The 25,920-nt window shown below is 39.8% G+C and overlaps 2 protein-coding genes across 6 annotated transcripts in view; one reads left to right on the top strand and one right to left on the bottom strand.

Moving 5' to 3' along the window:
* ANKRD27 (ankyrin repeat domain 27) overlaps window positions 1–15,041 on the top strand; it is a 74,713-nt gene extending 59,672 nt beyond the window's left edge. For all 5 annotated transcript variants that reach the window (XM_065567149.1, XM_065567151.1, XM_065567148.1 and 2 more), the window contains 4 exons: window positions 1,475–1,586; window positions 4,693–4,774; window positions 8,188–8,260; window positions 9,794–15,041. In XM_065567149.1, coding sequence (XP_065423221.1) covers window positions 1,475–1,586; window positions 4,693–4,774; window positions 8,188–8,260; window positions 9,794–10,075 — 549 coding nt within the window. In that variant the 3' untranslated portion in view covers window positions 10,076–15,041. The remainder of the gene's footprint in view (window positions 1–1,474; window positions 1,587–4,692; window positions 4,775–8,187; window positions 8,261–9,793) is intronic.
* Window positions 14,741–25,360, bottom strand: PDCD5 (programmed cell death 5). The gene is made up of 6 exons (XM_065567157.1): window positions 25,256–25,360; window positions 23,008–23,048; window positions 22,395–22,456; window positions 20,726–20,817; window positions 17,405–17,476; window positions 14,741–15,908 (listed from the first exon to the last, which is right to left on the bottom strand). The coding sequence occupies exons 1-6, from the start codon at window positions 25,319–25,321 to the stop codon at window positions 15,858–15,860; spliced, it is 384 nt and encodes a 127-aa protein (XP_065423229.1). The 5' UTR covers window positions 25,322–25,360; the 3' UTR covers window positions 14,741–15,857.
* Window positions 25,361–25,920: the final 560 nt, after the last annotated feature.

Below are 25,920 nucleotides of genomic sequence, written 5' to 3'. Positions count from 1 at the left end.
CCCTTTGATTTAACTCTGTGTAGTCAGACAGAATTAATATCAAGCAAATAAACTGGGGTACATATAAAATTCATGCAAAATAATACAGTTTCCCCCTCATTCTCCACATCCATACGTACCTCTCTTCTGATGCAAACCTTGCTCACTCCCTGATTGATGTCTCACCTTGATTACAGAAACCTTTTTTTCCAGTCCTCCATTTTCTTCTCTCCCCCTCAGATTTGATATCAGCCACACTGCTAGTTGTATTCCTCACTCCAGCTATCTCCACATTTTCCCTTCACTCCCTTTTGCTGTTTCTTACCATGTCAAACTCAAGCCCTTCTCAGCCTCCCCTTCAGAGGTCATGCATGATCTTGCCTCCAAGTCTTCTTGCTTCAGCCTATTGCCTTTTCTTACTCCCTACTCTCTTCCTAAATCACTCCTTTTATTGTCCTTTTTCAGGCTGCTACCTTATGCTTGGAACAGCTCCCCACTCCTTGCCTGCCTGGTGCCCTCTCTTCCAAGAATACATCCTACACTAGTCTCATCTTCTCTAGTAACCTCCTCACACTCTCCCTTACCTGAATTATTGTTTGCCCTTTGGGGCGTGCCTACCTCTTGTAACACACTGTGTTCAGTGAGTCAGGGAAATGTAAAGTGACTGATTTTTTTTTTTAAGAAGAAAATGGGAGTAAGATTATATTTTAAAATATAAAACAGCAAAAGCCTCCTTTCTGAACCACATGGGTATAGCCCATATATAGTATATAGTTGTGCTCTGAGGGAACAGCACTCTAGGAATCTACTATGGTTGCTCCCCTAGTTATTGCTTTAGTAATGCTTTAGAACTCAAGACAAAATATCCAGTTGGGATATTCTAACTGGCTGTGAGTGATGGGAATCCCACCCATAATGTTTAGTTAAATGCACAGATCTAACTCCCCCATTTAGAAATAGCAATAAACGCTCCACAATATTAAATTAGACGGGATTATTGCACTGCTTGGGTGATTACAGTCACTCTGCTTTCAGCTTTGTGCTCTATAACAGCCCCCAAGGCATGTGATAGTGGCCCTAAAGTGTACTGCTGCCTGGATCTTATTACTTCTATTATTTATTCATAAATTAGATCAACCCATAAATTACCCGGTTTAAAACAGCAATTTGTAGAATTGGTAACTTTCATCTTTTCCAAATCTGGAATATTTTAATGGTAGAACATCTGTGAAGAATACAACCTTTAGCTCACCAGTTTGGAATAGCAGAGTTTGTGGAACATTAGACGAATTTCTGCTTCCATTTAAACCTGAGATTAAAATAGTCATGTAATTGTAGGTTTGTATTTATAAAGGTGTATATCATGCTGTTTGTTGCAATCATTTTGGCTGAAAATGATTAACCAGCACATTCTACATTGACTACTGGAACCCTAATGTATACTGATGTTTTCTTTGTTCTAATAATGGTGAAAACTGAAACTCTTGTTGTTAAGAATTCAAATATCATGAAGTTGCTACAGACAGCACCAAGCTATGCACCAACATCAGCGGAGGGAGGAGAAACAGACTATGAGCAGCATGTTACTATCAAGATCAGGAAAAAAGGTATGTGTCACATTTTTATTAGTATAAATAGAAAGAAGAGATTTGGGGATGAATGTGTGCTAGATTAGATATTCTGTAGTATTTATTTTATACATAATATAGCTTTAAGGAACAGTCAGCTGCTTTACATACTGTTTATTACAGGTAACACCTAAATTTACTGTAACTGAAAAAGATTGGAGGAGGGAAAGTAATTTGGCTGTTAAATTTACCTTGTGCATTTGATGTTACTTTGCGCAACTTTCATAGTCTCTTCTGAGTAGTCAGTTTTCTCTTTTTGCTTGTGAGTCTCTATCAACAGAAGAGAGACATTTAACAGTGGGGAAAATGTGGCAGTAAAACCATCACAGCTGCTGGGGAATTGAAGAGAGGGTGGTACCTGACACTGCTTTTAGTTTACTTTTTAAAATTGTGACTAGATTTCAGGTTGGCTGTTCCTTTTACACAGTATGGAATCTGTAACGTACAGAGGTCCATTTGTGTTTATACAAAGGGAGAAGAGAATTTGTTAATTCAGTATTCCTGTGTGTTTGCTTTGTGGCCTTCTCTTAATATATGTAAGGATAATTTTTTAAGAAAGGTGTGTGGAAAGAAGAGAGGGCTAGGATCTATGTTACTTCACTGAAGACCTATTTAATCTGAAAAAAATATGTTCAAATAGTCAAGTAAATAGGTAGAATCTGAGTTTAAAGTTATTTATGCTGAAAAGCTGCCTTGAAAACTGAGTGAAGGAAGTACTCTCAGGAGTTGTGCTAACTAGCTGCTCATGTTTGGAAACAAATACAATCAGTGCTATTAACTCTGCACTAAGCTATGGCAAAGTGCCAGTCTTGCCTTAAAATCCACCTGCAGCTCTTCAGTTTCTCAGATGAGCTGATATGAGGGGGAGCAATATAACAGGAAAGATAAGTGGCATTTTGCATTCGTGCTTAGCATCAGAAGAGAGCAGCACCTGGTGTAAGGAAGACTTAAGTCTCTGCTTTTGTTTGTGTACATGCAGCCAGTTCATCGACTCATTACATCCCAGTTGATCACTGGGCGGTAGCATTCTGTACCTATGCTGAAATACACACGTTCCTTGAATTTGAACTCAGGGATAGCAGTGGATTTGTCTGCTACAGCAAGCAGTGGTTTTTGCTTTGCTAGGTTCATAAGGTAACCTGCGGGTCTGGTTGGTGGTCCTGAAATATCCTTACACCTGGTGCAATCCAAACCAACACACTGAGGCACACACTGCTTGCCTACCTAATACATACATATGTTATGTAATGTATTTTGTGTTAGCACTTAGCATCAGGGGGTATGTCTACACTGCAATTAAAACCCACAGCGGGCCCATGTCAGCTGACTCAGGCTTGCGGGCTCTGGCTAAGAGGCTGTTCAATTACAGTGTAGCTATTCGGTCTTAGGCAGGCGCCCAAGTTTGGGGACCCTGTGAGAGGGGAGCATCCCAGAGCTTGGGCTTCAGCCTGAGCCTGGACATCCATACCACAATTAAACAGCCCTTAGCCCAAGTCCAAGTCAGCTGTCACTGGCCACCTGGGGGTGTTTAATTGCAGTGTAGACATACCCAGGTAGTCCTGGAGAAGCGAAGTGCCTTTCAGTCTTCTGCAGGGAACTATGATTACAGCCCGTAACTTCATTTATTTTTATATATTAATTTTTGTTATGTGATGTTATAGCCTCCTCCAGGATGAATGGAACTTTATTTTTACTTTTTTTAGTAGCCCCCGGATGTTTGGAGTCAGACATATCCTTTTGTTTGTTTTGCCCTAAGGAACAGTGATGGACTAGGTCCAGCATTCTTTCTAATTAGCTTGTACCCATATTGATGTTTTGCCCTACTTGCCAATGCTTCAAAAGCTCATCCATCTTAATAACGTTCACTACAGGGAAAAAAATCTTATTTCTACCAAAATTAGTTAATTTATTTAATAGATAAACTTCAGTATTGATTTTTTTTGAGGACTCTCTACAAACGTATGTAACTTTGTTACCATAACTATGACATCAGACACTTTTGGACAGGCATTAATAAGGTTGAATCAAAATATAATGTGTATCTCTTAAAATAATTGATTTATAATGATGTCCAAATGTATGAATGCAGTTTGGTTTTCAGTGTTGCTACTGTTTTCACAATTATAATGCTATTCCTGCTACAGGACTAATCACATCTTTTCATGAGAAATACATTTTAAAAAAATCAGAGTTTCAGTAGTCGTTTAAAATAATGTTGGGCGCTAATTAGAATCCACGGTACACAATGCCCAGGCCTGCCTATTTTGGGGAAGTTTGTTGCTGTGACAGTGGTGACAAGCTCCACAGCAGGTCTTTGAAGCTAGAATGGGAGACTAGTAGCCTCTGGGCCCTTAACATGTGATCAGTTTAAACATAATACATCAAGGCTTTAGTTAACACAGGGATTCAGATTTTGGTTGTGGATCAGGCAGTAGCTCTTAGTATTGTGAATGATGATGTTGATAATTAAATGAAGTTGAGTCACTGCTTTAAAAACTTGCTTTGGCCAACCTGCAAATTTTGTGAGCTTTTACAAATGATTATGGTGATTTTCTGACATAATTTTTCTTAAGAAAGATGTTAAATGTTTTGTAGTTTAACATGAGAGTTAGAGAAGTATCCTGATGCGAGAGGCAGAAATGCTACTTTCAGGAATGATGGTGGCAGTTTCATAGAACTGTAAGATAGCCATGACATAATAAATCTGAATAACACTGGGATTATGTGGTGGTTGTTCGTCAACTGATTCTGACTTGGAAACATTTGAACTAAAGTCCCTGAACTTGAGAACTATTTTTACATAGTTTAACAAAATGCCCTTGTGAAGCTGGGACAGTCATGCTCATCTGATCAGGGCTATGTTTCTTTCTTTTTGCAAATTAAAATGGCTTAAAACATCCAAGAAGAAGAAAATGTGACTGGTTCAGATGACTTCTGTTATAGTTTTTAATGTGATTTTAAAAATTAAGTTCAGCAGATACCACTTTTCTATTCAAAACTGTTCTAACTTGATTCTAAAATATGACTGAAATTTAATTTCTCACCCCCATTCTCCATCCCCGCTCCTGGTTTTTTGAACCTGTAGTAAATGTTAAGTTACCTGAGACAGCAGATGATCCCATCAGCAGACGACTTCAACTGGTCCAATCAATCAACAGATTTAACAAGTAAGCATAGAAACCTCCTTGAAATACCACTGACGTCATTTCCCAACAAGTAAGAAACCTAACTTTTTAAATAAAGAAGAAAATGGGCGAAGCGTATATCACACTCCAGATAAGCTTTGGCTGGCATTTTCATAGCAGTCTAAGGGATTTTACTACACATTTCTCATTCATTTTAATGTGTGGCAAAATCATCTAGACTGCTTTGAAAATCTCCTCCAAGCACTGCTTCACTGAGATATTTGAAAACTGTGATGATGATGATAACTCTTTTGATAATTGCAGATACTTGTATTTAAGCTCTTATACATAGAATCATAGGACTGGAAGGGACCTCGAGAGGTCATCTAGTCCAGTCCCCTGTACTCATGGCAGGACTAAGTATTATCTAGACCAGTGGTTCTCAAACTAGGGCCACCGCTTGTTCAGGGAAAGCCCCTGGCGGGCCAGGCCGGTTTGTCTACTTGCTGTGTCCGTAGGTTCAGCTGATCGCGGCTCCCACTGGCCGCAGTTCGCCGTTCCAGGCCAACGCTCCAGGCCAGTACTCCCTCCTAGGCAGGAAGCGGCACAGGCCAAGGGACGTGCTGGCCGCCCTTCCTGCAGCCCCCATTGGCCTGGAGCGGTGAACCGCAGCCAGTGGGAGCCGCGATTGGCCGAACCTGCGGACGTGGCAGGTAAACAAAACGGCCTGGCCCGCCAGGGTTTTTCCCTGAACAAACGGCAGCTCTAGTTTGAGAACCACTGATCCATCCCTGACAGGTGTTTGTCTAACCTGCTCTTAAAAATCTCCAATGATGGAGACTCCACAACCTCCCTAGGTAATTTATTCTAGTGCTTAACCACCATGACAGTTAGGAAGTTTTTCCTAATGTCTAACTTAAACCTCCCTTGGTGCAATTTAAGCCCAATGCTTCTTGTCCTAGCCTCAGAGGTTAAGAAAAACAATTTTTCTTCCTCCTTCTTGTAACCACCTTTTACATACTTGAAAACTGTTCTCCTGTCCCCTCTTAGTCTTCTCCTCTCCAGACTAAACAAACCCAGTTTTTTCAATCTTGCCTCAGAGGTCATGTTTTTTAGATCTTTAATAATTTTTGTTGCTCTTCTCTGGACTTTCTCCAATTTGTCCACATCCTTCCTGAAATGTGATGCCCAGAACTGGACACAATACTTCAGTTCAGGCCTAATCAGCGTGGAGTAGATCGGAAGAATTACTTCTCGTGTTTTGCTTACAACACTCCTGCTAATACATCACAGAATCATGTTCGCTTTTTTTGCAACAGCATTACATTGTTGACGCATATTTAGCTTGTCCACTATGATCCCCAGATCCCTTTCCGCAGTACTCTCTCTTAGGCAGTCATTTCCCATTTTGTATGTGTGCAACAGACTGTTCTTTCCTAAATGGAGAAATTTGCATTTGTCCTTATTGAATTTCATCCTATTTACTTCAGACCATTTCTCCTGTTTGTCCAGATCATTTTGAATTATAATCCTATCCTCCAAAGCACTTTCAACCCCTCCCAGCTTGGTATCATCCACAAAGTTTATAAGTGTACTGTGTATGCCATTATCTAAATCATTGATGAAGATATTGAACAGAACCGGACCCAGAACTAATCCTTGCAGGACCCCACTTGTTATGCCCTTCCAGCATGATTGTGACCCACTGATAACTACTCTCTGGGAACGGCTTTCCAACCAGTTTTGCACTCACCTTATAGTAGCTTCATCTAGGTTGCATTTCCCTAGTTTCTTTATGAGAAGGTCATGTGAGACAGTAGCAAAAGTTTTACTAAAGTCAAGATATACCACGTCTACTGCTTCTCCCCCTTCCCCCAATCCACAAGGCTTGTTACTCTGTCAAAGAAAGCTATCAGCTTGGTTTGACATCATTTGTTTTTGACAAATCGAGGCTGTTACTTATCACCTTATTATCTTCTCTGTGTTTTTGCAAATTGACTGCTTAATTATTTGCTCCACTATCTTTCTGGGTACAGAAGTTAAGCTTACTGGTCTATAATTCCCTGGGCTTTCCTTATTTCCCTTTTTATAGATTGGCACTATATTTGCCATTTTCCAGGCTTCTGGAATCTCTCCCATCTTCCATAACTTTTCAAAATTAATTGCTAATGGCTTAGATATCTCCTCTGTCAGCTCCTTGAGAATTCTAGGATGCATTTCATCAGGCCCTGGTGACTTAAAGACATCTGACTTGTCCAAGTAATTTTTAACTTCTTCTTTCCCTATTTTAGCCTCTTCTGGTCCTACCTCATTTTCACTGGCATTCACTATGTTAAATGTCCAATCACCACCCACCTTCTTGGTAAAATCTGAAACAAAGAAGTCATTAAGCACCTCTGCCATTTCCACATTTTCTGTTATTATTTCCCCCCTGTCATTGAGTAACAGGCCTACCTTGGGTCTTCCTCTTGCTTCTAATGTATTTGTAGAATGTTTTCTTATTACCCTTTATGTCTCTAGCTAGTTTGATCTCGTTTTGTGTCTTGGCCTTTCTAATTTTGTACTATATACTTGTGTTATTTGTTTATATTCATCCTTTATAATTTAACCTAGTTTCCACTTTTTGTAGGACTCTCTGATTTTTAGGTCATTGAAGATCTCCTGGTTAAGCCACGGTGATCTCTTGCCATATTTCCGATCTTTTCTATGCAGTGGGATAGTTTGCTCTTGTGCCCTTAATAACATCTCTTTGAAAAACTGCCAACTGTCTTCTATTGTATTTCCCCAAGACTTGCTTCCCATAGGATCTTATCTACCAACTCCATGAGTTTGCTAAAGTCTGCCTTCTTGAAATCCATTGTCTTTATTTTGCTGTTCTCCCTCCTGCCATTTCTTAGAATCATGAACTTGATCATTTCATGATCACTTTCACCCATGCTGCCTTCCACTTTCAAATTCTCAACAATTCCTTCCTATTTGTGAAAATCATATCTAGAACAGCCTCTCCCCTAGTAACTGCCTGCACCTTCTGAAATAAAAAATTGTCTCCAATACATTCCAAGAACTTATTGGATAATCTGTGCCCTGCTGTGTTGTTTTCCCACCAGATGTCTGGGTAGTTGAAGTCTCCCATCACCACCAAGTCCTGTGCTTTGGATGATTTTGTTAGCTGTTTAAAAAAAGCCTCATCCACCTATTCTTCCTAGTTAGGTGGTCTGTAGTAAAATCCAAAGTATATTCTATGCTCAATAGTTGTTTATTCACAGAAAATACTAGATTTTTTTTCTGTTTTTGTTTTTAATATGAATACACACTTCAGGTACCCGATCTTTGTATGTTATTGAAATGTTGCCATCTTGTGGCTGATGAGTCCACAAGATTATGTTGCAGAGAGACTGTCACTAAAGACACGTTGCTTTGTAGTTAGTTCTAATCCTTTTTAAATATATTTTTAGATCAAAATATTTACGGAGAACAATAACAAGAGATAAAAGTGTCCCTAATTTTGATGACGAATTATTGCATCAGGTAGGAGAAAATGTTTGCTTGAGTTCTTTATATAGCAATTTTATTTGCTTCTACACTTATGGAGTACTCATGTCAGTTCTTACATCTCCTCTGTATAGTCACTCGTTGCAGGCTCCATCTGTGTGTTGTCTGTGTCCTGCCCAGAGCAATCTGGGATATATATCAAGCCTTAGAGGGCCAGAACATATGAGAAAAGAGCTGTAGTCAAGCGGAGATGAAACTGAGATTACTGGGGGGTTTTAAGTAGGTTGAGCAAGAATCCTAGAAGAGACCATTAAGGTGGGAGACCTTGGTGTTGAGATTCCAGATGGCTCTTACATTATAAGCGCTAATGTGCCCATTGTTAGGGAGGGATTGTTTGCAAGTAATTAAGGCAGCAAACTGGGTGTTGGAACTCCTGAGTTCCATTCCCAGCTCTGCCACAGATTTCTTTTGTGACTTTGGGCAAGTCACTTAATCAGTCCACCACTGTTTCCCCACCTGTAAAATGGAAGAATGCTTTTCTGCTTCATAAAGTTATGAGGCTTCGTAAAGCACTTCGAGATCTTCAAATGAAGATGCTCAATACGTTATTACTTCTAACCAATACTAACCATACTACATCAACGGTTTAGTTAACAGTGGGATTTCGGACTTTTGGTTGTGGATCAGGCAGTAGGTCATACCAAGATGGTGGTTTCCAAAAAGTTGATGTGCAAAAACAATATACAGTACTTCTGCCATGGGTGGCTGTTAGCACTATGATTTTACTAGAGCTTTGAGTTCTAAATGATTACATTAATTTGAATTTTGGAGATGCCCATTCTGAAACTTTTGGAAGATCTTGTTTCAGGAAAAGCTTTTGGTAATGACTATTTTTGGGTATTCTTATTCATAGACCATCTATCATTAATATACCTGGACTTTAGTATTTTTAGTTAACTTTAACTAAAAATAAAGTAACTCCTGTAAAATATCCAGTGTTCCAGGAGAACCACCCCTTTGCCAAGCAAAAAATAATCAAGAGTAGGTGTGAAAGGGGGAATTAAAATAGTTAAAGATGCAGTGAATGAAAGAGAGAGGCCTTGAGGACAGCTACAGAGACACTATGGCAGACAAGGATCCTGCATCCAATCCAATTACGCCTGGAAGTCTCAACTGAGAGCAGTGACAATTTGGGTGATCTCAGTAGTCTTGGAGGGTAGAAATGGTAGTTGCTTAGGTACTTGAGTCCTTGATTTAGAGAGAGCACTGAAAATGAGACAGCTTGAATTTTATTCCTAGCTTTGCTGGTGACTTTTTGTATAGTCTAGGCAAATTACTTAACATCTCTGTACTTGTTTCCCCATATGTAAAATGTAATGATTATGCTTCTTTGTAAAGCACTTTTAATCCTTGGCTATATGCCTTACGTACTTTTCGATAATACTGTTTAATAAAAGTAGACCTTGGAACGAATCTGTAGGCTTATATTTAAAATGTAGTCTTTTGACCTTTTTATGGGCAGAAAAATATACAGTGCCTTTAACATGTACCATTTTTTCTTTCCCACAGTTAGCTATTAAGAGCTTTGATAAGACCAAGTTAAAACCTATTGACCAGATGTTGGATCAGAGCAAAGTTAAGATTATTGACGCAGAAAGCAATGGTGAACCTGCGAAACAGGATGATGTGATAGATGCTCCTCTTAGAAGTAAACTAATGCACCGAAGACACACAGTTAGTGTGGCACTTTCAGCAGAGAATGTCAGTGACGACAGTGATTTATCCAACACAAGAGATCCAAGTATTTCACTGTCAAAAGACTGTTCTGGTGACTTGCTATCAAAACACTAACAAGGAAGTGTGAATTTGCTGCCAAAAACTAAAGAACCAGGTGGTGCCAGTTTCAAGATCCTCCTGCTGGGCATTAAAGAATTAAATGATGCTTAGAAACTGCTTTCAAAAATGGATCATAAAGATGAATCTTTAGCAGAGGTAGAATGTTCCCATATGGCTTGCACTTTTGAAGACTGAATCCTCTGTTTATCGTGGAAACCCCTTCCCAGCCAATTTGTGACTGATTTCAGGAAACTGAGACATATTGAAATGTCAAAGTATTTAGACAGAAAGAAGTGATTGTTTCCCATTCCACTTTCAAAGCACTTATTAAGAAATTACTTATAACAGTAGAGGAGAAAGGCTATATAGTACTTTCTAGCTACCCACTCCTGTTTTTTTAAAAGGCATTGAATTATTTTTTTCTTTTCAGTTTTTGTCACTAAATTGGTTATATTATATTTATTGCCAGAAGGAATTCAAAAGTCTCTATTTTTATTATAATGCTATGAACCACTATATTTATTTAATAGCATTTTAGAAATTAATGTAATTTCTGTATATTGCAACCAGCTTCGCAAACAGTCCATAAAAATCTACAGCATGAGATGAACATGAACGGTAGTATCCTGCAGTCCCTATATAGACAAAGCGCCCCCTGATTTCAGTGGAACATTTACCTGTATAGGGTCTGTAGGATCATGTACTACTGGCGATGGAATAAAATAAAATGCTCTCACCGCAGAACAGCTTTGGACTGAAGAATGTTCAGATCCCACTTAAAATACTCATTTCTGTGCAGAGACAAGCATGCTTAACACACACAGTTGGCTTTTCCCCCTGAACAAATCAGACAAAGCCACACACATTCACACCTCTGCACGAAGCCTACAGCTACTAGGTAAGTTATCTGGCAGGAAAAGTAAGAGTTTGCAGAAACTGGCTGCATGTTATCCTATTTTAAAAGGTGATATTTTAAAGGATGCTCATAGATAACTAGATGGAAGCTTAGATGTTGAACTTGTTTCTTAACATGTTTTCAGTTTAAATTTTTTTTTTTTAAGTGTGAATTAAAAAGAAAAAGACTTCAATAGCACAATTCAGGTTCTCAATGATAGTTTTGGTTTACAGGTGGTCACATCCAATTAACATTTTGTTTCTTTTATAAAGTAGTAATATAGACCATTTTGATTTTTTATGGTGGTATTGATACTATGCTTAGGGCACTGTGAAATTGGAGGACTTCCCATGTGATTATTTTCAAATAATTTTTAATGAGAGAAGTAAAAGGTGCTTGAAAAATGAAAAAACTCTAAGATGAAGGTTGCATGTATATTTTTCTAAATAATTTGGGTTCATTTAATTTTCTAACTTGCCTTGGATTTGTGCCAAATGTTGGAAAAGAAAAATAGTAAAAGTAATGATTCTTGAAAATGTTCTTAACTTTGACTACTTATTTAAAAACTGACTCCCTTTAGCACGGTCTTCTCACTGTTATTGTAACGTAATGTTTAACTATTTTACTTTAAGCCTAAGGATGGTTTAGGAATAGTTACATTAAGTTTGGATGGCTTCCCCTTCCCCACACCTTCATATTACCACTGAACAAATGAACATGCTTTTCTCCCTTTGAGCTTTTTTCTTTAATCTAATATAAAGGCCTGCCTATAAAAGGGAAAAAGTTACAGAAGCAGTTGGATTTAAATGGGATATTTCCTATTTCTAGATTACTTCAATGTATGTCCTTCCCTTTCTGCCCCATACTATTTATAAACAACTTGAGAAAAAGGATGATCTTGTGCTTAAATTACAGCAGGAGACATGGACTGTACTTTTGGTCCTCAAAACAGACTTTGAATGTGACCTATGGCAAATCCCTTATTGTTACGCTATGTAAAATTGGGTTAATTACCTACTTAACATAGGGTTGTTTCATGGCCAAATTTATTTTCTATAAAGTGCCTGGACATGTTTAGCTGGAAGGTGCAAGGTATCATTTGTAAATTTAAGATTAAAATATGGGTAAACTTAAAGAGAAAGCGTGAGCACATTTTTAGAATTGATTTGTGGGGATTAATTTCAGTTTTTAATTACAGCATTCTCTTAAACAAAAGATTGCCTATCTGCCTGCTTCAGTAAAAAATGAAGTTGGATAATAAGAGATTCAGTTAATTAGATGCTTTTAATAGTTGCAATAGTATATTACTATCAAGTATAAAAAGAGATATGCAACATAGTCAAACAGTCAAAGTATATTTCATTAGATATTTATTATAAACCTATTATGGAGACTAGCTTTGGCAACAAGATTTGTCATGCTGTTTATTCAGTGACCCCTCTCCTTTGGAAAATACACTTCTAATTCTGCTCTCTCTCTCCTTTTGGGAAAAAACGAGAGATAAATGTAAGAGGATCTGAAATTAACTAGTTAAAACTTTTTAAATGTTGCTAGTAGCAAACTAGATGCAACTCCTAACAAAAATTTCAATACGGTACAATACTTACTGCAAAATACTTCATACTTCGTACTTCAAACCTATTTCTATGCAATTAATAAAACAGCTCCCGTAATAGTGTTTGTAATAAGCTTCAGCATTGATTTTTTTTTAATTTTTTTTTTTTTTGGCCTGAGTCTGAGCTGTTTCCCAATCACTGTTTAACTTTTCATTTGGAGGACACTGCTTGCATCTTCAGCCTTGTCTGTTGGGATACTATTGTGATTGCCTCCCTGAAAGGGTCTCAAAAGTTTCAGTAATCTTAACTTTCCCCTGTAGAAGTGAAAGTATCTCAGATACTTACAATAATAAGTAGGCCTGAGCATGGGTAACATGGATGGATGGTTCAAAACTGCTAGAGTGCTTCAGTTATCAAAACAGGGAGACACTAAAATGATGTGGCACATTGAACAAAGTTTTTGATGTTTGACTAGAAGTGCCCAACCACTGATAGGTTGGGATGTAGTTTTTTAAAAACCAAGACGACACCTATGCTAAATTCTAGGTCATCCATCCATTTAGTGCAATACATACAGCAAATCTCACTGAGCAAACCAAGACTCCCCTCATTACAGCTTTCCCCCAAATACCTCTTCAAAACAATGGATTTGCAGTATAGTCTGTATGTGGTCAAGTTCTTCTTGCTCTGAAACAGCATGTGTGAATTCTAAAGTCACAGACTGTTCTACTTCAGGGAGAAGCCCCCCACCTCAGCAGTTCCATCATTGCTGTTAACATGATCATACATGGCACAGAGAAGGGGCAGTCCTTCAAGTAAGCAGGTTCCAGAACATTTAGGGCACTTTTTTTTTTTATAAAACCCACCTATTTTTTTCAGCTGAAATGGACAGGTCCACTCTATATGCATCCGAAGAAGTGGGCAGTAGCCCACGAAAGCTTATGCTCTAATAAATTTGTTAGTCTCTAAGGTGCCACAAGTACTCCTGTTCTTATAACAACTCTGTTTGATATGTTTCACTAGATGTTTGACACTTATCTCCCACTCTTTGTAATCCAGTATGAGAAACATGACTGCTTCAGTCCCAAAATGACTCAAAGCTTTGCTGCTATGAAGCAAACTTAAGTTGTGAGTAAAAGGCAAGGCCTGCTCACAGAATCTGGCAAGAATAGGACCGATATTGTAGAAACACATATTCCTAAGCAGTGCTACACACAAGAACACAAACACCCCATATCAAGTATGGTACAAAGATAACGAGAGCATATTGACCCCTCCTAAAGATAAGGTCAGGATGACAATATGATGGATAGAGATGTTTTGATCAAATCAACATGTACAAGGTAATGGATGGTAACAACCCATGTCAGGGGGCAGTAACAAATCACATCAGAGGGGCAATATATAACTTGTTTGTATTGATGTATAAAATGACACTGAGGGAGTGTCTTTGGCTGGCCTAGGGGATAATGGAAAGTCCCACCATTAACTGAACTAGTCCATTGAAATGGGCATACCTGTATTAGTGTACCTGTACACTAGGACCATGCTTCAGTGACAATAAACATGGCAAGAGTTCCTTCGCTACAAACGGGTCTGTGGTTATTGGGCAGTGCGATCGAGGTCTGCTGTACCAACTGTCTGTGCAGAGCTGGGACAGCACACAGAGAAAACACACATGCAGCCAACCATCTAACAATATCTTACCACACTAAGCAGTTTCACTCTTCTGATACGTAAGGAAATGGCCTAAACTAAATTTAAGTAAATTCAGTAGCATCTTAAACCCATCTAATGGAAAATCCTCCTTTAGTAATAATGAGATGGTTAATGTTGAGAAAGATGGGGAGCAAACTTAAAGAGCACTTTAAACAGTTTACCAGTATACTCTACAACTGCAGACTAAAGCCCTGATATCACATGAGATTCAAATTGTACTGGGGTTTCACGTCTTACTTATTTACAATGAAAAAGTAGACATTATTACTGCAAAAGCCAGTTTGCTCTCTGAAAGGAGTCAAATCGTTTTTTTAAACAAATAGGCTTTTCTATTAACTTCTCACTGCACTAAAATTAAATGGTTGGGTTTTTTTTAAACATGAAGATTGCACAGAGGTATCACCTTCGTAGAAGCTAAGCACTATAGCCTACAATAGAGTGCCATTTTAAATAAGGAAGTTGGTAATGTAGACTGCAAGTTAAAAATACAAAATTGACAAACACTAGCTGTAGTAATCAAAGTTTTTACAATATTCACACAGATGGAAAAACAGTCACTACTGCTCATACTTTTTTAAACAAAATTTTAATCAGTTCCAAACCGTTACAGTTGGAATAGTGTACACTGTTGCTCTTAAATGAAAGCAGAAAACAGCTCTTCTCCGGTAGTGAAGTCTCTCCCCTTTTCACTTCCATCTTATCACACAAGATGTAACAGTATTTGTACCACAAATTTTCAAATAAGACGACAACACAGGGTCAGTTTTACTTTATGCATGCAAGTCACATGGAATTTAGAGCAGGTGCCTTTCCTTTTTTGACAAAAATAAACTCCAACCATTTAATTAAATAGGAGAATAAAGAACATGGTGTTACCAACTATCTGAATAGAGTTGTATTACATTAGTTATCCAATTAAGTTTCAGTCACAACTGAATATCTACTCTACTCAACTTTTTAACCTCATTCTGCAGAGACAGAGACAACTTGACAGTTTCCAGAAGAAACTGATTCAATCAAACTATATGCTATGTACAATTTCATCCAGCAGAATGCATAAGATGTCCTCTCAAAGAACCACCTCTCTTCTCACCAACTCGTTCAGCAGCTGTTCTATTCTGCAGACTCCAACAAAAGGTTCCACTGGCCATAGTCTGAGAACCAGTGAGGTATTGTATAACCCCTCAACTAAAGGATTTCTTGTTTCTGTATCAACTGTTGTGACAGAGAGAGAGTTGTCATTCTTTCAGCTCCCACAGGCTCTGGGTGTTTGCAACCGAAGACACTTTTACTGCCCTCCCAAGACCTCTCTTATGGTAGCAACAACTTACGGAGTGGCAGGTGCTGATAGCATAGCTTACATGCTGAGTAGGACAAAGGAAAGTTCATGCTAAGAACATGGTGGGAAAATCCATACCACACAGGCCTCTTTAATACTACAAAAAGTTAAGCTATAAAAACCCTTCTCAAATTTTGTTTTACAGAACATGAGTTCATTTATTTATTGACCTTTATCAAAAAAAAATGCAGAAAGCAAATACATTTAAATATTATCAGAACTTTCAATTTGCCTATACTTTGTTTTCTTTGCCTTTTTCCAGGCAGTTAAGCAATCTTACAGTAGCATTTAATCATCATCATCCTCTTCATCAGAATCCAGTACTTTTCTTCTGTTGAACTAGAAACAAACACAATAAATTCAGTTTACAGCAACTCCTTCCAGCTTCAAAGATTCAAGACTCAAGTTAATCACTAAGGGCAAAGTTCTCAATGCTTATCCAAGTTAGTAGTCCACATAGGTGCTGTGTGGATGGAATCTAGAATCCAATCCTTCCCTTCCCCAGCATGGCAACATAGAGAAAGGGCTGTGGGCAACCAGTCTATGGTAACTTATAGACTTGTAGCCGCTACAGCCCGTTGCTCCCTGTAAAAATATTTGTGACCAGTGGACCTATGTGGTTTGCAGACCCTACAACCCCAGCCCACAAACCTTCCTCCTGTAACTCAGCTCCAAGGTACAAGGTTACAGTCCCCAATACAATATTTCTAAAGCCTGAATTTATCCTATAGAATTATTATGGTTTTGCTGAGTTTTGGCCTTGCTACACATTTAGAAGAGGGAATTTTTACCTAAGTGTTTAAATAGCCTGTCACAACCTTCCAGAACCTCTTATCAGTGCAGAAGTAATGCAGATTCACAGTGAGCATCACCAAGGGTGTAGACAATAGGAAAAATAGCAAGCACTAAAATATTGTCCAACTTCTGTGATCAAAAGCTACTTTCATAGTTGAGTACTCAGTTACTTTAGTAACTATTCAGGATGGATAAAATTCTATGATATAAATCAAAATTAGACTTAATTTAATACTCTAAAACCTAGTAAAATTAAATTTGAAATTAACCTACATTAAGGGCTAAACTTACCTATTAATCATTACAAAAATAATTCAAGCAGTACATGTTTGCTGCCAAAGATTTAAAGAAAGTCAATCATCTGAACTGGTCACTGGCTAAGCACATGGAACCAAAGTTTGAAATCCGGAATCAGCTTTTAAAAGCAGTAGCCTCTTCTGCAGGTGCAGAGAGAATATTTTCTTTCAGTTTATTCCACTAATTCAATTCAATTACTAGCTAATGCAAAGTTGAAAAACCAACCAGGAGATGAAAGTGGAGGAATGATATTTTTATTCATTGGAAAAGGAAAACTGAGGTATGAGAAGATCTACCAGTTCTAAAATCTTGAAGGCATGCTGGTCAGCTATAAACTACAGATATTTCCTTTGTTTAAAGAATCACTTTTAAATGCAAAACATGTTTTAATAAACTTATGTATTCTGTGCATTCAAGGTAGTTTTATTTAACTAAAAAAAAATCTGAAAATGTTTTTTGTGCAACTGATTGAATTCCACTTTTCATCCAAATGCAACCTGACAAGTCATGAGTAAAAAATGATCTAGTAAATAAATGCATGGACTATTGTCTAACAAAAATGTAAAATTAAGAATCTAAATGTATATTTAAGCAGTTATATAGCTTAAACATACAAATAGTGTATCCTCCTGAAATAGCATGAAATATGTGCAGCAACTATTGTTGGCCCTAGCCTTTTATTTTTCTGCATTGTCTGAGAACAGGTTTGAACCAAGTTTACACTGCCTTTGGAAAAAACTTACCTTTACTGTTGTTTTCTTTTCTGTTTGCTGGCTCACTTTTTCAAGTATTTCTATCAACCCTTGTTCTGATACCTAGAAGAGCAGAATAAAAACCACACACTTTATTTGGAGAAGTGGCTTAGCTTCAAATAATTGAATCTAGTATAGTTCTCTTGCTTCCCTTTCCCCATTTGTGTGCTTGCAAAGGCGTTTAATTGACTACAGAGACTAACATACTGTTTAGTGGCTCACATGCCAAAGAGACTGATTACCAATTAGGGCGGTCAATTAATCGCAGTTAATCACATGATTAACTAAAAAAATTAATCATGATTTAAAAAATCGCGATTAATCGCAGTTTTAGTCATGCTGTGAAACAATGGAATACAATTGAAATGTATTGAATATTTTTCTACATTTTCAAATATATTGATTTCAATTACAACAGAATACAAAGTGTACAGTGCTCACTTTATATTTTTATTACAGATATTTGCACTATAAAAGTAATAGTATTTTTAATTCACCTAATTCAAGTACTGTAGTGCAATCTCGATCATGAAAGTGCAATTTATAAATGTAGATTGTTTTTGAGTGCAGTTAAGTAACAAACAATGTAAAACTTTAGAGCCTACAAGTCCACTCAGTCCTACTTCTTGTTCAGCCAATCACTAAGACAAACAAGTTTGTTTCCATTTACCGAAGATAATGCTGCCCACTTCTTAATTACAGTGTCACCTGAAAGTGAGAACAGGCATTCAATTGGCACTGTTGTAGCTGGCATTGCAAGATATTTACGTGCCAGATGTGCTAAAGATTCATATGCCTCTTCATGCTTCGGCGTTCGTTCCAGAGGACATGCTTCCAAGCTGATAACGCTTGTTAAAAGAGAATGCATTAATTAAATTAGTGACTGAACTCCTTGAGGGAGAATTGTATGTCTCCTGCTCTGTTTTACCCGCATTCTGACATATATTTCATGTTATAGCAGTCTCGGATGAGGACCCAAGATATGTTGTTCGTTTTAAGAACACTTTCGCTGCAAATCTGACAAAATGCAAAGAAGGTACCAATGTGAAGTTTCCAAAGATAGCTACAGCACTCAACCCAAGGTTTAAAAATCTGAAGTGCCTTCCAAAGTCTGAGAGGGATGAAGTGTGGAGCATGCTTTCAGAAGTCTTAAAAGAGCAACGCACTGATGAGGAAACTACAGAACCCAACCCACCTTCTGCTGGTGGCATCTGACTCATGATGAAAATGAACATGTGTCGGTCCACACCGGTTTGGATAGTTACCAAGCAGAACCCGTCATCAGCATGGACACATGTCCTCTGGAACGGTGGTTGAAGCATGAAGTGACATATGAATCTTTAGCACATCTAGCATATAAATATCTTGCGACGCTGGCTACAACAATGCCTAGCGAACGCCTGTTCTCACTTTCAGGTGACATTGTAAACAAGAAGCAGGCTGCATTATCTTCTGTAAATGTAAACGAACTTGTCTGTCTGAGCAATTGGCTGAACAAGAAGTAGGACTGAGTGGACTTGTAGGCGCTAAAATTTTAATATTTTTAAATGCAGTTTATTTGTACATAATTCTACATTTGTAAGTTCAACTTTCATGATAAAGAGACTGCACTACAGTACTTGTATTAGGTGAATTGAAAAATACTATTTGTTTTTTACAATGCAAATATTTGTAATTAAAAATATAAAATGAGCACTGTGCACTTCGTATTCTGTGTTGTAACTGAAATCAACATATTTGAAAATGTAGAAAACATCCACAAATATTTAAATAGATGGTATTCTATTATTGTTTAATAGCGTGGTTAATCATGCGATTAATCACTCTTTTTTTAAATTGCACGATCAATTGAGATTAATTTTTTTAATCGCTTGACAGCCCTATTACCAATGTGATATTACTGCCACTAGAAGATATTCCTGTAACAAGTTACAATATGGCTCACAGAAAATTGCACCATTTCCGTACCAATGACAGCTATTTTTAAGAACTACTTATCCACAGTACTATTCTCAAATCTTATTGCCTCAAAAAGCCCTGCTGCAGGAGTCATGGGCCTGGACAGTTATAGATTAAGTGCAATTCCCTCAAGCCCTGTGTTTCATTTAAAAGGAGTGTAAAAGTCCTGTGTCCTCTAGGAGTCCCTTAGTTCCCCATCTACCTCCTGAAGCCTTAATTAAAGTTGCTTTCTGGAGTGGGGAGAGGCCTCCCTCAGCACACTGCCCTCCTAAAAATCAGCATTTGGTCTTGCTGCCCTATTGAAAGAACAGCAATTTGTGAATTGAACTCTAAGTAACAACCCTAAATGTTTTGGATAATACACTGTAGATTCACGAGGCTACCATCCAACTCAACAAGTGAACCCTGATGGTGAGACACTAGAATGTCTACTAGTTCATCACAACTAGTTACATGATCTTATTCACTAAGGGTAGGTCTACACTACCCGGTAGTTCGGCGGCAAGCAAATCGAACTTCTGGGTTCGACTTATCGCGTCTTGTCTGGACGAGATAAGTCGAACCCGGAAGTGCTCGCCGTCGACTGCGGTACTCCAGCTCAGCGAGAGGAGTACCGTGAAGTCGACGGGGGAGCCTGCCTGCCGCGTCTGGACCGAGGTAAGTTCGAACTAAGGTACTTTGAACTTCAGCTACATTATTCACGTAGCTGAAGTTGCGTACCTTAATTCGAATTGGGGGGTTAGTGTAGACCTGCCCTTAGACTTACAGCCAATAGCTCTAAACATCCAGGGTATATAAACTTCCCTTCCCCAGGATGCTTATGGTACTTTGGGAAGCCACCCAGGTAGCAAAACTGATTAAGATGAAAACACAATACAGTTTTATCACATTTGAGGTGAAGCTTAAGGTAGCCCCTGTCTTTTTGGAAGCTGGTATAATGTGGGTTAGCTGTCAGCACCTGCAACTCTGGAAGTCCCCGGCTGAGCCAATGGCCTCTGTGGAGGCAATGTCACAAAGGAGAACAAATGCTTTCAATTACAAGACTGACAGTCTTCCTAGGCATTAAACTGCACTTCTTCACTCCAGAATAGCACTTCAGTTTAAGACAGCTAAATCATAAATATTTTAAAAAACGTATGGACAGTGTTTACACACAAATATACATAGATACATACACACACAGCTTAAGGATTTGAGAATCATTCATATACATGCTGTAACTCACACCTTAGCATGTTATACAAAATGTTGTACACTTCAGTGTTAAATTTCTCAGTTTGTTTCATTGGGTACACTTGGTTTGAAAGTGACCAGGCAAACAAGAGCTAGAGTAACATAAGAAATTTAACTTACCTTCCCACCTAGCTGTCCAAATCTTGCCATCTGTATAAGGTAATTCTCTACCGCTTTTGCCTTTTCTGGCTTCACAAGTGCTAAATTGCTTACTGCAACAAAAATGGGTACTGTTCATTTTTGTATTTTTACCTCCATCTACTATACAAAGAAGCGAATGAGGTACTGTACAATTTATCTACTAAACAACAGAAGTTGTACTGTACAATTTAGTCCTAAATTCATGCTAGGATATGAAAGAACCATGAATTGAAGGGAATAGTTTTAATTTATACAAAACACTCTACAAATATGCTCCTTCTAAAGATTTGTTAGGGGGTTCAAATCTCTTACTACCTACAACAAGACAACCCTACATACTTACCGGTGTTTCACCCTGCCTACTAAACTTAATGCTGCAGATCACTAGTAGCAAGGCCACATTGCTCTACCAAGTACCACCTCCATTTTTAATACATACAAATTAAAATCTCAAAATCAGGTTATGGGAAATTGGCAATGGACAAAAATGCCTTTCACTCCTAGGTACTGGTTCAAATCGAAATTAGATCAGTTGTGACCAATTTGTTACCACTTTAGATAGATGGTCTTTGGCATACAAATAAGTTGGTAGTCACACTCACAGCTGATCTACACTACAGCCTTCCTCCCACCAGTGTAAATGCCCTACACCAACATAACTCCACCTCCATGATAAGCGTAAGGCTTATGTTGGTGTAGTTAGGGCAACACTATTTGTGTAGACACTGCATCGCTTACATCGTCTGTCTTGTCAATTTCATGGCAAGAAAGTCAAGCAGCTAGAGCCCAGCTGCCCCCCAGCTCCCAGATGGAAGCCAGGGTGAGAAGCCCAAGTGGTGCCTGTTGGGAGCCGGGCAGCCTTGTCACCATTGGAGAAAGCGGAGAGGGCTGCCTAGCAGGAGCCTGTGGGGGAGCCAGGCTCCTGGCAGGGAGCTGCCAGCGAAGCTAAGATACCAGGCTCTCAGCTCCCCACACTCCCCCTCTTAGGTCAGTGGAAGCACTCCTTGTGAGGACGCACACCACCAACCCAAAGAAGGCAGTGTGGACATGTACCACCCAGTAATTACTGTGGTGGCTGAAAGTCAACTTAATATAGGTCGATGTAGGTTTGTATAGTAGACAAACTCTCAATTTCCTAATGAGCAAACATCCGTATCACAAAAGCTCATCATGACAACTCTCATCCTTGCATGCAGTCTTGGCAGAGACCCTGATTTATTCTCTCATTCCTAGAGCTGAGCCCCTCTAAATAAGGGTTAAGATACACTGATGGGATGGCATAGGGATGCTGGCACTTCTGCTTACTATGCTTTTCACATATTCTCCCCCTAAACAGAGAAATTCCGTTTAAGCAGGCTATCGATTTGGCACCTTTCACAAGCATCAAATTTACTAATTCCTGCTCCCACTAGAATAAACCACCACATCTGAGGATTTGCTTTTCAGCATATGTGTATCCATGATCAGTTTTTAAAAAATATTAGTGATTTGAAAATCCACAGCATTAGTCTTATTATTTTTCCATCATCAGAGATAAATGCTTTCTTTTATTTAATCTCCTATGCATTCTATTTAAGGCCTTGATTTAGGGAGACATAACAGTACAAATGAGAATTTTTATTTAATGGCAAAATACATAGATGCTTACATCTGGCACGAGCTGCTTGATCCAGAACTTGAGCTAAAATGCTATTTCTCATCTCTGACTCCCTGTAATGAAAATTCAGTTACACAATAGCACTAAGGTTTCAAGCATCAGACATAGCATCTTGCAAGATGACCAAGTCTGCTGAATACTTTGTATTATCAAAACAAAAACCAAATTATTTTTTAAGGACTAAAAGTCATTTCATTCAAGTAGGTACAGATGTTAAGTATAACAAATTAACACACAAAAATGAAGAAAATTTAATGTTTATCTGAGGTGTAAGAAAATAATGTTTTTAGCAATTGTAAACAAACAACCCACAACATCCTACAAAATCAAACAAAAGATCTGATCCAGTTCCCACTAACAGGTGCAGGTTCTAAATAATTTAGAGCCCAATTCCAAGCATCTCAGGCAAAATTCCCAAATTTTGCTTAAGCGAAAGATAAAACCCTTTCACTTATTAGCAGCTGATTTACTGGCTGTTCTATAACAAAATAAACCAGTTTAGTGTTTCAAGGAACTGTAATTAATGTTTAAAAACAAACTGATAGAAATTCAAAACCACTAGACTATGAACATGCTACCTAAAATCACCAGCTCACAATCATACCTCTGTTTGGCTTCTTGTTGTGCTGGATCACCAGAAGGATCCTGAAAGACAAGAATGACAGAAGACACTTTAGCAATCCCTTTAGAAAACACTCTGTGCATGATGTCAGATTTTAGTATTTCATCGGAATTTAAAATAAGCTGGCTAAAGCAAAATTATCTACCTGACCATGGTTAAGAGAGGCCAGGTGGGTGAGGGAATATCTTTTATTGGACCAACTTCTGTTGGTGAGAGATACAAGTCTTTTGAGCTAAACAGAGCTCTTTCTCAGACCTAAGGAAGAGCTCTGTGTAGCTCAAAAGCTTGTCTCTCTCACCAACAGAAGTTGGTCTAATAAAAAAAATATTACCTTACTCACCTTGTCATTCTAATATCCTGGGACCGACAAGCTTGCAACAATACAGCATGACCATAGTTTAGACATTGAGAATGTAAAGTGCCTGCCCTACCAGATGAGTGATCCATGGTTGTTTGTCCTGGTGGAGCAAACTAGTACCCTAATCCTGCAACTGGGTTCGGCCAGGTAAAGGCAGTTACAGGTTTGGGGCATAAGGCCAGCTCTGTGATATTTGAAGGCAGAAGGGTGAGCTTTCCAACAGCCTGCCGTAGATCACAGCCACTGACATCAAACTACCTAAATTAGGCTTGCAATTAAAGTTGAAATCTTCAAAACTGCCAATTTATGAACAGACTACAAGCAGCAGCAGCAACAGCGGTAACCAGTCTAGAAAGGGTTTTGAAAGTGTTGCTTTCTAAACAATTTGTAAAAGTCTATCTTCTCTCCCACTTAAGAATTTTGTTTGCAAATTTTCAAAATAAAATGGTGTACACAATACAGGAGCCCTGTTCTATTTTAACAGAATGTTTTATTCAAAGAAAGTGATTTCACAGGTTACATCTCTTCCAGTTCTATTCCCACCCTATTAATTTCTTAGAAGAAAGTTATTAAACACAGATTAATGGAAGGGGAAGAAGAGTCCCACCCCTAATCACTTCATAACAGACATGTGATTAAAGTACAAAGCAGATTTCCATTAGTTATACTGTACATGAATAGTTCCTTTCGCCATCCCATTACCCAATTTGGTATTTATATTCTCCCAAGTATTTCAAAGACAATGATATGTAGGTATTCTATAACTCAACAGTTTCTTAAAACTCTTCGAGCAATGCAGGTTTGCTTCCATTTACTCTTTTAATTCATTCAGTACATCAGTTCTGAAAAACAATGACTGGCCTTTCAGAAAACCGAGGGAACCGTGCAGCATATCTGCTGGTGGTGAAAGAAGAGACAGGTACTGTTTGGGCACGTGGTGGAGGACCAAGGCAACAGGAATTGAAGGGGAACTGCCCATATGAGGAGCTGCTTCTTGGAGTCTGAGGAGGGGAATAGGGGTTGCTGGTGTTTGTTGGAAGTGATGAGGGGTGGGGCAGAGAGCCGCATGGGCCCTGAAGGAGAGGGGGAGGCTGGCAAAGGATCATCTGGGTTACAAGGCCTGGGCATCAGATGTCTGGAGAAGTTGTCTGGTCTCTGGGAAGGCAGGTAAGGTGTGGAAGGAGTGGTCTGGGCCCAGGGTGTATGGTTGGGCTAAGGGGAACCACCTCTGTTAGATGAAAATAACAGATGCTTTATTTTAAAGGACATTTTAGGGAAACACCACTTCCCTTAGCCTACCTAGTATTTTTTTCTCCCAAGTGTACTTTTCTACTTCTCTCATGTACACGATTCAATTATCATAAAATTCAATTTAATGTTTAAAATGGGAAGCCAAGGGGCTTTATTTCAAGTAAGGGACAGCTAGCCACCCTACTGGGCCCTGGGAAGGGGGGGCTAAGGGGTGCTTGGGGGCCCAGTGAAAGGGGCTGTCAGGGCTAGCGGAGGGGACTGAAGGGGGGGTGTCGAGGGAGCTGTCAAGGCCCTGGGGAGCGGGGAGCTGAGAGGAGTTGCTAAGGCCGTGGGGTGTAGGAGGGGCTGAGGAGGTGGCGGTAGGGGCTGTCGGGTCCCCGGGAGGGGGGAGGAAGCTGAGGAGGTGGCGGTGGGGGCTGTCGGGTCCCCGGGGAGGGGGGAGGAAGCTGAGGAGGTGGCGGTGGGGGCTGTCGGGTCCCCGGGGAGGGGGCAGAATGGGGCTGTCGGAACCTGGAGGGGGGTCCCCGGAACCTGGGGGCTGAGGAAATAGCGGTAGGGGCTGTCGAGGCGAGGGGGGGCTAGTCCAGGGTGGGGTGTCCATGAGCGGTGCCAGCCCCTTACCCCATGCTTAGCCTGCAGCTCAGTCAGCCGCTGCTTGCGAAGCGCCTCCAGCTCCTCGTCCGCCATGGCTCGGGGTGACGAGGGGGGCGGGATAACGCGAGATAACCGGCGGGGCCCCTCTCCGCACAGTGCGCATGCGCCCCGGTCCCAGACCCCGCCAATCCATTGCCGAGAGCCCTGTCAGGCTGTCGGCCGAGAGCGGTGGGATGAGGGAATTGGGCGGGGAATGGGCGCTGAGGGGAGGCGCTGGCAGGACCTGGCGGAGCGAGATGTTAGGGTGTGAGCGGGTAGGACCAGCTTCCTACATCCCCCACCTCAGGCTGCTGGCCGGGGACTCCCACATCTCGGACCGTCGTCACGGCCATGGGCGCCGCGGGGCCCAGGTGCGCGTTACCGGGCCTGGCCCACCCCCTCCTGCCCTGCATGCTGCCTCCCCTTCAAACTTCTCCCCACGCCTCGCAGCCCAGCACGGCTCTGCCCCTCGCCTAGCGGCTTCCTGGCCCTACCCCCGCTCTCCCTCCCAGCCACGCCGGCGGGCAGCGGCAAAGGGCAGCGCTCTGTGCCGGTTGGGGACACCCTTTGCACGGCGTGATCTTCCCCGGGCCCGACGAGCTGGTTGTGTTGCTAGATTCCACCAAGGGAGTGGTGCCTAGTGGCTGCGCCGT

The sequence above is a fragment of the Chrysemys picta genome, chromosome 14 (genome assembly GCF_011386835.1).
Source record: "Chrysemys picta bellii isolate R12L10 chromosome 14, ASM1138683v2, whole genome shotgun sequence".
Classification (NCBI taxonomy): Eukaryota; Metazoa; Chordata; order Testudines; family Emydidae; genus Chrysemys; species Chrysemys picta.
The sequence above is the reverse complement of the archived record's forward strand: the minus strand, read 5'-3'. Positions and strand labels throughout refer to the sequence as shown.

Bases quoted from the DNA above. Each gene is read 5' to 3' on its own strand.
- PDCD5 (XM_065567157.1), bottom strand. From the start codon at position 25,321: ATGGCGGACGAGGAGCTGGAGGCGCTTCGCAAGCAGCGGCTGACTGAG. The intron at 23,049-25,255 runs GTAAGGGGCTGG...CTTGTCTTTCAG, and splicing joins AGCTGCAGGCTAAGCATGGG to GATCCTTCTGGTGATCCAGC. The intron at 22,457-23,007 runs GTATGATTGTGA...TTTTCATTACAG, and splicing joins CAACAAGAAGCCAAACAGAG to GGAGTCAGAGATGAGAAATA.